Source organism: Leptonotus elevatus, chromosome 1, assembly GCF_054856555.1.
Source record: "Leptonotus elevatus isolate MCC_2025b chromosome 1, RoL_Lele_1.0, whole genome shotgun sequence".
Classification (NCBI taxonomy): Eukaryota; Metazoa; Chordata; class Actinopteri; order Syngnathiformes; family Syngnathidae; genus Leptonotus; species Leptonotus elevatus.
The window spans coordinates 11,831,644-11,844,860 of NC_141239.1; the positions used below are offsets into that span (position 1 = coordinate 11,831,644).

The window sequence follows — 13,217 nt, forward strand, 5'->3', positions numbered from 1 at the left end:
ATGTTTTGGGGGCTTCTGTTGACAAATTGCATGGCAGGCCACACATGGCCCTCGCGTCGTGGGTTGCCTACCACTGCTCTAATCTTTATCGGACACGTGGCTAGAGCTCAATAACAGACGGGTTTTGTAAGCACAAATACATAATGAGGAAAAATCGGATTAAGGTGGAAACACACACACACGGTTTGTTTTACTATCTTTGTGGGGCCATCTCATTGACATGATGCATTTTCTAGCCCCTCCCCTTAACCCCAACCATCAAAAATGATTGCCTACCTCCATTCCTTACCCTAACCTCAACCATAACCCAATTCAAACCTAAATTCTAAAACCAAGTCTTGACCCTCAAAAAGAGGTCTGAACTTGTGGAGACCACCAAAATGTCCAAACAAGGACACGTGGTCCCCACAATGATAGTAAAAACCCAGAAAATGGTCCCCATGATGTGATATGAACCCGCGCACACCCACGCACATCTTTACTGAGTGAATAAATGTGAAGACACGAATTGTTGAAGCTTTGTAGGTGGAATTCTTTCTCATTCTTGCCCGATGTACAGCTTGAGCTGTTCAACAGTCCGACGTCCATGTTGTCGTATTTATGCTTTATAACGCGCCATACATTTTCAATGGGAGACAGGTGAGGACTGCAGGCAGGCCAGTCTAGTACCTGCACTCTTTTCCTACCAAGCCACACATTGTCTTGCTGAAATGAGCAGAGACGTCCATGAAAAAGACATTGCTTGGATGGCCGCATATGTTTCTCCAAAACCGCGTTTCAGCATTGATCACAGATGAGTAAGTTACCCATGCCATTGGCACTAACACGGCCCCGTACCATCACAGAAGCTGCCTTTTGAACTTTGCACCCATAACAGTCCGTATGGTTCTTTTCTCTTTGGCCCAGAGGACACGACCTCCAAAATATTCCCAAAACAATTTGAAATGTGGACTCGTCAGACCACAGAACACTTTTCCACTTTGCATCAGCCCATCTCATATGAACTCGGGCCCAGAGAAGCCGGCGCCGTTTCCGGGTGATGATAAATGGATTTTGCTTTGCATAGGGCTACACGATTACATGCATTACATACAATGAAAAAAATGTCTTAGATATTCATAACTTTGCAAATCTTAAGCCTATTTGAGCTCATCTTAGCAGCGTGTCACGTCCATTTTTGAGGTTACCAAATATGCTTCCTTGCCTTTAAGAGAAGAGAACAGAGGCAAAAAAGAAAGCACATCGCTGAGCACAAACAAGCATTTCATGTCATATCAATCGTCTCATGTTGACTTCCAAAGAAAATTTGTATAAACAGAAAGCGGCTGATTAGGGAGCTCGAGGGAAGACAACGTTTTAGATGTCTCGCACTTTGGGTAAACAAAGCAAACACTTTGACTTCGCTGATGTGCGGGCGTGCGATCCGGCTGTCTGCACCGTGCTTATATAAGATGGATGCCATCCTCAGTCAGCCGCACGAAAAGGCCAACATGGACACACGCGCGCTGGTGTTGCTGTTGTGCGTGCAGCTGCTGCTGCTGTCGGCCTCGCAGTCGACGCACGCCATGAGCATCGCGGGACCGCCGCCGGTATGTATGGTTATTTTTAAGAGAGATTTTTAAGGAAAAAAAATGTGTGTGTCTATAGGAGAAAACATGTCGATTTTTCAGCAAAAGTCATAATCGAATATTTTCAAGAATAGACCTGACCCTGATGGAAAAGGCAAAAATTTGACATTAGAATTGATTATGACTTTTTTTCCCCAATATTTAAAATAGTCTACATTTTTGTCTGCAATTTTTTTCTTTTAAAATAATTATTTATATTTTTGAAAATTTTCTTTTTTTGTTTTCTCTCAAAAAAATCAAACATATTTTTTCCCCTCTAAAATACATGGTTTTCTTAATTTAAATTTCCACTTAAAATAATCCCCCCCCCATAAAAATTTGAATTTTTACTTTTTTTTTCTCTAAAATACCAAACTTTTTTTCTTGAAAAATTTCTTATTTTTTAAAAGCCTTTTCATCAACTTTTTCCTTTTAATAATGCAACCCCCGACCCCCATCATTTGTCTTTAAAATAAATGTTTCCCCTTGAAAAAATATATATAAAAATACGATTTTTATTCTATTTTTTTTTGTATTTTGCTCTTTAAAAATACTTTTTATGCTTGAAAAATATGTACATAAAAAGGTTTCCTTTGAAATCTATGTTTTATTCTCGAAAAAAAAAGACACTGTTTTCTTTTAGTTTAAAATCCCCATTTTCTCAAAATATAAACCTTGATAATGACAAACATCATAACCACACATACAGTATATATGCATCATATTGATCTTGACGCATGCATGGAAAGTTACAACAAATAAAGGAAAGATGTGTACTTGCATGCTGGACTCATTGTGTCATCTCACAATATGTTTGTAATATCATATGAAGACGCCTTGAGCAAGCGATTGCAAATATGGAAAGCGCTCAGAGACCTTTCATAGGATGTTAGTTGTTAATTTTTCATAGTGATAGACCGATATGGCTTTTTCAAGGCCGATACCGATTATTAGTAGTCAAGATTCACTTGCAGTAAGTGAGAAAATATTGGCAAATTATTATTTTTTCTTTTAATTTTAAACTTTATTGACAGCCTTGTTTAAAAATTATAACAACTATTGAAAGAAGCTTCCAGGGTTATCAGCACGTGTTAAGCTAAATTAGAAACTAAGCAAGTAAATAGTTCCCTAAAGTTTTCTACTGTAAATAAAGTTTCCCAAAATTTAAACATAATTTCTTAATTGTAAAAAAAAAAAAAAAATGTATTCAGAAAAATTAAAAAGCATCATTTTTTATACAGTGGAAATTTTAATAGATCCATAAATGAGAAGTTCCTTTATCTCACTGAGCAACCAATGCATGTGAATGTATCTCATTTGGGATACCAGCTTTACTTGCCTTCAGATTCATAAAAAGGCACATGCTGATATTTGTCGAACCAACAGATATTGGCACCTAATTTTGGACATTCTTGCTGAAGCTAAACGTGAGAAACTTAACAAAAAAGGAAGATGTTTTTTTTTTGGGGGGTTGCATTACAAGTGGCGAAAGAAGACATGCAGCTTGTTTACCTTCATTATTGGTGCATCTTCCGCTTTTGTCTTTTTGTAAATTCGCATGCAATTTCTTGGATAAAGTCACACTTCAAATGTTCTCAAAACAACATGTTTATTACACGTCCATGTTTTAATTCATTGTAGCCTATTTGCTCTAACGTGGTATGTGAGGACACCGCAGGGAGTACGTGGAACCATTTCATCATTTATTCCTAAAATTAATAACCTGTGCTGCTCAAGTCTCTCCTTAAAGTTTAGATGGCCGAGAGAAAAACTGCCATAGTAGGGTTGAATTTTCTTCAGTGTTTTTCTTCCTGATAACGTTGAGATGCCTTTTGAAAGCTCAAAAGAGTTCCACTTTTTTTGTTGACTGTTTGTTTCCATGCATGTCAATCCTCTCATGCTGACTTCCAAAGAAAACTTGTGTAAACAGGCAGCGGCTCATTAGGGAGCTCGAGGGAAGACAACATTTGAGATGTCTCGCACTTTGGGTAAACATGTCAAACGCTTTCACTTTGCTGATATGTCGACGTGCGATCTGGCTATCTGCAACGTGCGTATATAAGATGACATCGTCAGTCAGCTGCACGATAAGGCCAACACGGACACACGCGTGTCGCTTCGCAGTCGAGACACGCCACGAGTATCGTCCGGCCGCAGCCAGTATGTATCTGTATAATTACAGCTTTTTTTTCTTTTCTTTTTTTAAACAAGAATCTAAATACTCAGCAAAGATATACAGTAAACAAGTTATTTATTTTTTTTTTTACAGAGTTCCCTTTAGAACACACAGCTTTTTTTCAAATACATAATTTTCTTAGATTTTTTTTTTTCTTAAAAAGTGCTCAACCCCCTAAAAATACAACTCCTCCCTCCTGTTTTTTCTCTTAAAAAATATTTAATATTAATAAGACTTTTTAGCATGACTTTTCATCAACTTTTTTGCTTTTAAACATGTATTTAAAAATCCTCAAAACTTGCAATATTTTTTTTGACAATTTTGGGACTTTTATGCTTAAAAAAAAGAAGATATTTTGCGCTTGAAAAATTGTCAATTCTTTCCTATACAATTTTTTTGTTTGTTAGTTTAACATATCAAAAAAATGTACATGCAACAATGTCATCAAAAATTCTAAATTTTCTGCTAAAAAAATTGCACTTGTGATTGATGCGTTGTGTGGGTTTGTTGCAGAGGAGCGGGATAGGGAGGACATCACGGCGGCTGGAAAAGAAAAACCGCCACTCCAACTGCAGTGGGAGACCTGGAGCATGTGGCTCACCGGGCTTAATGGTGATTGATTGTTGCATTTAAAAATCCTGAAAAACAGGCAATTTTATTTCTTGAAAATATTTAGACTTTAATGCTAAAAAAGGAAAAAATAAGATATTTTCTCTTGGAAAATAGTCAACACTTTTCTATATAATATAACATGTTTTTTTCCGCAGCTTTATTCCTTTATTTTTTAAATGATTAAATATACACTTTTTCTTTTTTGAAAATATGACAAACTGTTTTGGAAAACAATCTGTCCCCGAAAGAAAACCTAAAAAAAAATGTCATCAAAAATACCTAACATACATTTTCTCGTCAAAAAAAAAAAAAGCACCTGTGATTCTTGCGTTGTATGGATTTGTTGCAGGCTAGTGAGAGAGAGCGGACATTACGGCGGCTGGAAAAGAAAAACCGCCACTCCAACTGCAGCGGGAGACCTGGAGCATGTGGCTTTATGTTCGCCATGGTGATTGATTGTTGTTATTTATCACCATTTAATCTCCTATTGATAAAGCTAATCATGTTATTTGTCTGATTGCCAAGGAGCCTTTAGGTCCTGCACCACCACCACCACCACCACCACCTCCTCCTCCTCCTACAGTGATTGGATGTTTTGGTAGACGCTGACCACAGTGATCAAGGCTTTTGGTGCTTTAAAAAAATATATATTTTTTAAAAATATATTAAAAAAATATATATATTTTTTTAAATCTTGTATTCGCTCCAACTATCACGTTGACTGTAACATAATCAAGTTATATTGTAATCCAGTATCTGTCACACACACATTTGTATCATCTGGCGCACAGGGCAGATGCCCGGTGGCTCGCCATCTTTTGGGGCCGATGCAATGCTTTTAAAAATGATTTTCCTCCATTTTATCCCAAGAGACTGGCCCACAATTAAGTTCATGACTCCATTTCAAATATGGGCAGCAAACTGAATCAGTCAATATCAGTGGCAGAACTCCATGTTGGGTGCTCTGGAGTCAGGCCTGGTCGGGCTGCGGCCAGCGGTCTTAAGTCAAAATGCCAGGGCTGATTTTTTTTTTGTCCCAGTCCAGCCCTGTCTGGAAGCATGCATGGAAAGTTACGATAACAAACAAATGACATCTCGCAGTATGTTTGTGTGAGCAAGCGATCACAGTTACACAGTGTCCAGGTCATGTTTGTAAATTAGAATTCGTTCTCAAACATTTTACCTGGTTAAATAAAGGTTAAAAAAATAAAATAAATGATGGATAGCGCTCATCGAGACCTTTCATAGGATGTGTTAAGTTCAAGTTAAGCAGAGAGGATTTTTTTTTTTTTTTTGTGTGTGGTTGCAAAACGGGTGGCGAAAGAAGAGGTGCAGCTTGTTTACCGTCTCATGTTGTTGTGTCATTATTGGTGCCACTTCTTCTTTTGTCATTCTGTAAACGCTATTTCTTGGATGGCGTCACATCAAATCTTCAAATCTAAAACTGAATGAAATTATTTTTTATTTAATAACCAGTTGTGTTACGTTCTACTTTTGGAGAATCCCCAACATGCACAGGGCCAGGTGGGGAGGGGGAGGGTCCTAATTTATTAATTTTTCTGTAAATCACTTTACATTGTAGGTATGAGCTGACCAACCCGCACGGCGATTCTGCGGCCGTAATTATAGTGCGCGACGAGAGGTTATCTTTATATAATATCTTTACAATAGCTTTTTTAATTGACCATTTACAACTTCAACATCTTCTAACTTGCAGATGAACACCTTAGCTGTTCACAATGGGTAGAAACCTCTGGCCAATAGTTTTCAGACTGAATTCAGGTTCAAATTTCCCGCCCTCTGTCTGCAGCTGTGACGTCATGTGCTCTCATGTTAGCTCATTGTCTCCGTATGGATTCTATTCCACATTTGCTCAGAAGAGATCGACATCTAGCACGCCCCAGATACCCTCAGGTACGCCATGTAAGGATAAAAAATAAAAAATAAAGATCATGACAAGAGCCACAAAACGATTGAAACTTGATAGTGACAGACAAGAACGAGAGTAAACATCCGTTTTGCATTTAAACGGTGGACATTTTTCGGCTAGTCGCCATTCGAAATTCAGTTTCCTACATAGAGCAGCTTTAAAGCGTTAAGAATTAGCGCCATCTAGTGGTGAACTAATTCACTCAACTTAAAAGCCCACTATATATTTCAATAATATGCAAAAAAAAATTGTTCCATCACATTAATGTAGATTTTTATAATAATCGTAGGTCTGGTAATCACTAATTATATGACATGGGTGGAGCCTCACTGTACTAGAGGCTGATATGTTTCGCCGTCATCTTCCTGCTACGGATGCCCAAGCATCTCTGAGCCACCGTAGTGCTTCGGCTGCATTCTGTTATACAGCGACATCTGTTAGTTTAAAAGAGTGTGAGGAATTTAATGACTTGACAGGTAAAAAAGTGCTTGGTGAAAATGTTGATGAAGGGAAAATATTTCTCTATTAGTGTTGACTCCGCCAGACTACCCACTGACATTTCCCCTTTTGACCAGCTAACATGTATAATGAGATTTGTGCCACCAAATGGTTGCTTTGAGGAACTCTTTGTAAAGTTTTTGCCGTTAGTAAGTCACACTGGTGAAAGCATGTTTTACTCATTAACAACTGTTTTTGAGGAGATGGGGGTTGATATTGTTAACTACTGTGTGCTGATATGTTGAAAAACGAGTAGAGCACCCTGCAACGCACCGACCCCGACTATTACGTACCTTCAGCGCATGCGCGAGAAGTAATTCCCCTCCAAACCATCAGCGGCAATAGTCATTATTCCTAAAGGCAACCGGAAACCTCTTTACGGGGTCGGGATATAAAAACGTAAACAATGTATACCGGTTACTTTTTCTCTCACGATGTTCTTCCCACGTGAATGAAACCCTCCGGCTTTTTGCACAGTATCGTATGATGCTGTCATTGTCAACCCTGACAGAAGTCACTTGATGTCAGTCAAGTACATAGAGTCCGTTTATGTCCCGAATTATGTAGACTTCAGATTAATTAGGAACTGCAAGATTCTGGAGGATAATACCGATAGTGACCGCTGGTGGGCACTGTTGTACCGTATAACTTCAAAGGGGCAATGTTTCCAAAAACACATGGCTGATTCCTGTGGATAGAACAGACCATAAAAGATGGTCTGGGGACTGATAAGCAGTCTTATTGCTAGTTTGCTTGCTAAACAGGCTTTTAGGTCTCGGTAGGCGCTGAGGTATGTGTTTCCTGTGGGTTGTAAAAACCAAATCCAGTCACTGCTGGAGGGAAATTCAAAGAGTTTTTCCTTCTGAAACTGTCTCTGGTTGGTTTGAAAACACAGGGTTGAGGAGACACATTCCCCAGGGGGAAATGTTTAAGAAGGCAAATAAAATAACAAAAATTGAGGGTGACGGGCAACATTCGTTACAACGGTAATATCATATGTCATCTTGGGAGAACATCTGAACTTTTCCACAACGTTCTCTTAAAATTCAGGCTATTTTTCTGGTTATTTGTTCCCCAGTAGAAAATACACAACTTATTTTCTTTAAAAATACTTCAAACTTTTTCTTTTTTTCCTTCTTCAAAAACTATGCAAAAAAACCCAACCTAAACTAAAGTTTCTTCTACAAAAAAAAACTTTTTCAGAATAGTTTTTTGGGGGGTAAAAATACGCTATTAAGAAAAAAAAGACAGATGGAAATTTGACTAACCGCCAAAAGATACATCTGTTTTACTAAAATAAATATACGTTTTGTCTAACATACATATATTTTCCCCAAAACATGTTCATTATTTTCTTGAAAAATATAACTTGATCAAAAATATAGAACTTTTCCCCTCAGAAAGATAAAAAAAAATATCTTAAAAACAAAAAACATTTTTAAGAAAATATCACCCCCCCACCTCTGTAAAATACACCTTTCCTCAAAAGTAAACTACTTTGTAGATTTTGCACACTCTTGGACCTCAAAGCTCACAAGTGTTTATTTATAGAGTGGTGTTTATGTCGTTGACATCTATAATATATTAGCACCTGGCTGGAACATTGAAGACTATTGATGACATTTTGCGGTTTTCTTGTGGACCGTTTCCTCTTATTATTGTAGTGAAATGATGTGTCCTCATCCGTGATGTGAGCACATGTGGACTAACAGGAAGTTATTACTGCTGCCTTTTGCTTTTGATGGGAAGTGTGTGTTTATTTTGCTATCTATATAATAAGGAGCTACCTGTCGTTCCAACAATGTGAAGTTTCATGAGCCATGGACAAACGTGTGTTGGTGCTCCTGTTGTGTCTGCAGGCTTTCCTGTTGGTGAGCGCGGGGGATTTGGCCCACGACACCACTCGGTTGACAGAAAACCGGCAACTCAAATTGGTGAGAAGCTCGTCATTCGTACCTCAACGTCAGTGAATTTTTGAAGTTTTGCAAAAAGGTGATGACTGTTTTTGTTTTGTTTTGCTAAAAGACAACATTTCCACCAAGAAGAAGATTCGATTATCTATATAATCTAAACTGTTACCTGAGACCAGGAGCATGCTACCTTATAGGAAAGGTACGAAAGCGTTCTTGAAGTTGTCTTGTACCAAGGAGTATTTGAGCACACTGAAAAGGAACAAAAAATACACTATACGAAATTAAAATAAACCTATGAGAATAAAAAGTCGAAATACATACTTTTTTTAGTCCATATTTTGCAACACCCCCCCCCCCCCCCCCAAACAAACAAACAAACAAACGTTTTCTGGAAAACAATTCAAGATTACAAATTCAATCTCTGAGTGTAATTCTTTCTATTCCTGTTCAGTGTGGCCCAAATATGCCAAGTGGACAAACTTTTTTTCTGAACTGGATTTTAATTCAAATGCTTTTGTTTTGTCTTTTCAGCCAGGTCCAAACAATGTCAGAATCAAGCGGCCAGTCGCCAATGTCAAGCGTGACTTGACATGATTGAAATGATGACTCGACTTTGTTCTACTCTTTTTTTTTTCTCTGCTACCTGAAGCTGGCTTTTCAAAGATGGTGATATTGTGCTTTTGGAGCTGTGGAAATGTTGAGGAAGTGTGCAAATATTCTACCAAGCGTATTCTTTAAAATCACATGCCATGCACTGCTGATTAAACACAACTGGAACAAGCACTCATGTTTGACTTGTTTTCAATCAATACACACAATGTTAGAAAGTGAAAGGTGTGAAGATCCCCGGGCTGGAAAAGACGATAAACTTCGAAAAGCTGACAGACTAAGTGCCGACGGAAGCTCGGGTTTCCCGAGTGATGGGAAAATGGAACTTCATGAACCACAATGTTGTTGTTTCTTTACACTTTTAGATTGTGCTTTTGCTTTAAAAATACACTAGAAATTAAATTCATATTACACTAGCATTTATCTTTAAACCAAGAGCATCAACTGGAGGAGTAGAAAAAAAAACTTTGCAAGTGGTTCATGAAGCTTCATTTTCCCATCACTGGTGATTTAAAAAAAAGAAAGATGTCAAATCTTGTGCATTCCAGGCATGAAAAAGGTGATAAGTATACAACCATGTACAAGCATGTTACAGCATGCAAGAAAAAAATGTGCAGTATTTCATATTTAAATGCAACAATTTGATGCATTTTTTTTTTAACAAGCAAAATTAAAAGACAGTATCAATGAATAATAAAGTATCTATCTATACATGGTCAGTCACATTATGCTATGGGTTGGGAGGATTACTTTTAAAATGTATTCTGAGTTTCTAGTTGCCTGTTAAAAAATAAATAAATCGAGTTAGTAATGTAATGCAACTACCATAATAGTAAAGTAATGCAACTTGAGTAATATGTATGTCTTTTGGATTAATCCAATTCTAAATCTGCTAATGAGGACAAAATAAAAATCACTACAATACTTGCATGAGATAGGGACCGCAACTAGAGAATATCCCTGCGTAATAGACACCTATTGAAATGCATATTTTTGATGGCCGTTAATTGAGCCCTGAGCAACTGTGATGTTATTTTCAGTCAACACTAAGTGACAAAATGGCCGCCCCCTAAAATGGATAAAAACGGGTGGATTTTGCTTGCTTAATTCATATTCCTCAAACGCAATATTAATCAGAACGCCATGTTTGGACTAGTGGGAGTGCATAGAACATATTGTAAAAAACATTTTTGATTTGACTTCCCCTTTAAGTAAATTTATTTAAGAATGATTGTATTATTATTATTTTTTTAAATAATAACCTTGGAAAAAGTTTGTTGAGTGTCGAGTATAGAGAGACGGTACACCAGTCACCAAAGGTGAAATAACTGAAAACATGTTTTATATTGTAGTTTCTTCAAAATAGACACTCTTTGCGCTCATGATTTTTTTTGCACACTCTTTGATGTACTCTCTTCAAGAGTAGTCACCTGAAATGGTTTCCGCACATTATTAAATGAGTTCCCAGAGGTGAGAATGCCAAGAGCGCAATCAGAGCAAAGGGTGGCTATTTTTTTTGTTAAGTATATATAACTCCACGTGTTCATTCTTAGTTTTGATGCCTTCAGTGAGAATCTACAACGTAAATAGTCATGAGAATAAAAGCAAACACATTAAATGAGATGTGTGCGTGTCCAAACTTTTGGCCTGTACTGTACACATTTATCTTGAAGCATGCATGGCTAATTACAATAATAAAGGAACGACGTGCTTGGATGCTAGACTCGTGTTCTGTCATCTCACAGTATGTTGGTGTGCTTTTTTTTTTGTGGTTGCATTACGGGTGGCGAAAGAAGACATGCAGCTTGTTTACGTTCTTGTGCTTTTGTGTTATTATTGGTGCCACTTCCTCTTTCTGTAAATCCATGCAATTTCTTGGATGGCGTCATACTTCAAATGTTCTCAAAACAACTTGTTTATTACACGTCCATGTTTTAATGAATTGTATTTGCTATATGTGTTGGTCAAACATTATGCTTTGTTGTCTTTTGTCAACAGTGGAGAGCCAAACTTTCCATTAAGTGTATTTAGCATGGACACAACAGCTGAGCCTTGGGGAAGTGTTTCCCAACCAAGGGTACGTCAGCACATCGCAGGGCGTACGTGGGAACCTTTCATAATTTAAAAAAGTTTAAGTGTGTCATGAGGGCTTTTATAGTCTTAAGACCGGTACATAATTAATGTAAAAATGAAAGCTGACTATTTTCACGGATTTCGCCTATGGCCGGTATTTTTGGGAACGTAACCCCTACGATAAACAAGGGCACACAAACGGGAGTTTTTGAACATTTTGATTCCTATTTTTTTTAACAACATATTTATTTTTGTTTATTTTCCATTAAAACAACACCAAAACAGACAATGAGTTAAATGTTCAAATTAAAGAAGCAAAATAAAATGATTTTCATCTAATAATCATTTGTGTTGCGTTCTACTTTTGGATAATCATCAACATGTATGAATGAGGGAGTACTCATAGTATGACAAAAAAGTTCAGGGGTACACAAACCAAATAAGGTTTGGAACCACTGCCTGGGGTACTCAAATATCAAGCATATATCATATAAAAACAAGTCATCATCTTGGGAGGATAAAATGTCAACTTTTACACCATGCTATAAGATTTTCCCCTAGAATACACATCTTTCTTGAAAAAGACTATTTTCAAAACTGTACTTAAAAAAATATTTATGAAAAAAATCCTCAAGATTTTACAAATTTGTTCTAATTTTTTTTAATGCATACATTTTAGTAAAAACATTTGGAAAATGTACTCCTTTCTAAAACAAAACAAAACAATTGTTTTAATAAAAAAATTATATTGGTTTAACATGTCTAAAATATACAGAGTTCTCTGATGCCAGAGTATGAATTTATTTTTATTTTTTGGGGCTAATCTGCACCCACAGTTGACTAATCTGTACCCGCAGTTTACTAATCTGTTCCTGCAGTTTATTAATCTGTACCCACAGTTAAGCAATCTGTTCCCGCAGTTTATTAATCTGTACCCAGTTTACTAATCTGTTCCTGCAGTTTACTAATGTGTTCCCGCAACGGTAGAGCTAACTTCAGCTTCGCTGCTCATTTAAAGCAATTCATCGTCTGTAGAATACATAACTAATCCTCACATCAAATTGAACAATTTCTCCCGTCAGATAAAGCGCTTGTGGAAGCCAAATTGAATACAGTACTGTATAGGTTTGTCGATATTGGAGGATCTATGGCAAAAGCCAAACTGCTTCACGGTTCGTGGGCACTACACATTACATGGATAGATTGAATGCTGTTTAATAGCTCTCTGTGCTCAAATTTACATAAAGTGAATAAAAGAAGAAATACAAGTGATTCTTTGAGTATACCACACCGACTAAAACCGACTCGGGACAGGAATCCCTGCGGCAGCCAGCACACTGTCGAATTGTGACATTTGTTTTAGCTCACGCAACAAAGCCAGCTACTAATGCTAACATGTAATGTGTAGTGCACATGAGCCGTGAAGCACTTTGGCTCTTGCCATAGATCCTCTAATATCGGCAAACAGTATTCAGATTAGCTTCCACAAGCACTTGGTCAATTTAATGTGAGGATTACTTATGTATTCGACAAACGATGGATAACGCAAATTAGCAGCAGCTATAGTGTTGCACTCCTGTCTATTAGCCTGTCAAACCTAAACAGCAATTGTATTTTCTGGCCTGAAGATGGCAGTGTTTTCACAATTTTGCATTGGTGAAGAGTCTGAAGATGCTGGTTTCCTCGTTGCCTAGAGTCTAAAAAAACCCACTTATTTTAACCTGCTCTCATTTCCACAAAATCAAAATGGCATGGAGTTTCTCGCCTACTCCAGTTTTTAAATAAATCAAACTTGTATC

The 13,217-nt window shown here is 37.2% G+C and overlaps 1 protein-coding gene across 1 annotated transcript; it reads left to right on the top strand.

Annotated features, from left to right (window-relative positions):
• The first annotated feature begins 1,422 nt into the window (after positions 1-1,422).
• On the top strand, positions 1,423-9,519 carry LOC147180896 (uncharacterized). The gene is made up of 7 exons (XM_086092545.1): positions 1,423-1,589; positions 4,297-4,395; positions 4,745-4,843; positions 4,921-4,993; positions 8,683-8,757; positions 8,849-8,935; positions 9,268-9,519. Exons 1-6 carry the CDS (start codon positions 1,452-1,454, stop codon positions 8,887-8,889), a joined length of 525 nt encoding a protein of 174 aa, XP_085948671.1. The 5' UTR covers positions 1,423-1,451; the 3' UTR covers positions 8,890-8,935; positions 9,268-9,519.
• Positions 9,520-13,217: the final 3,698 nt, after the last annotated feature.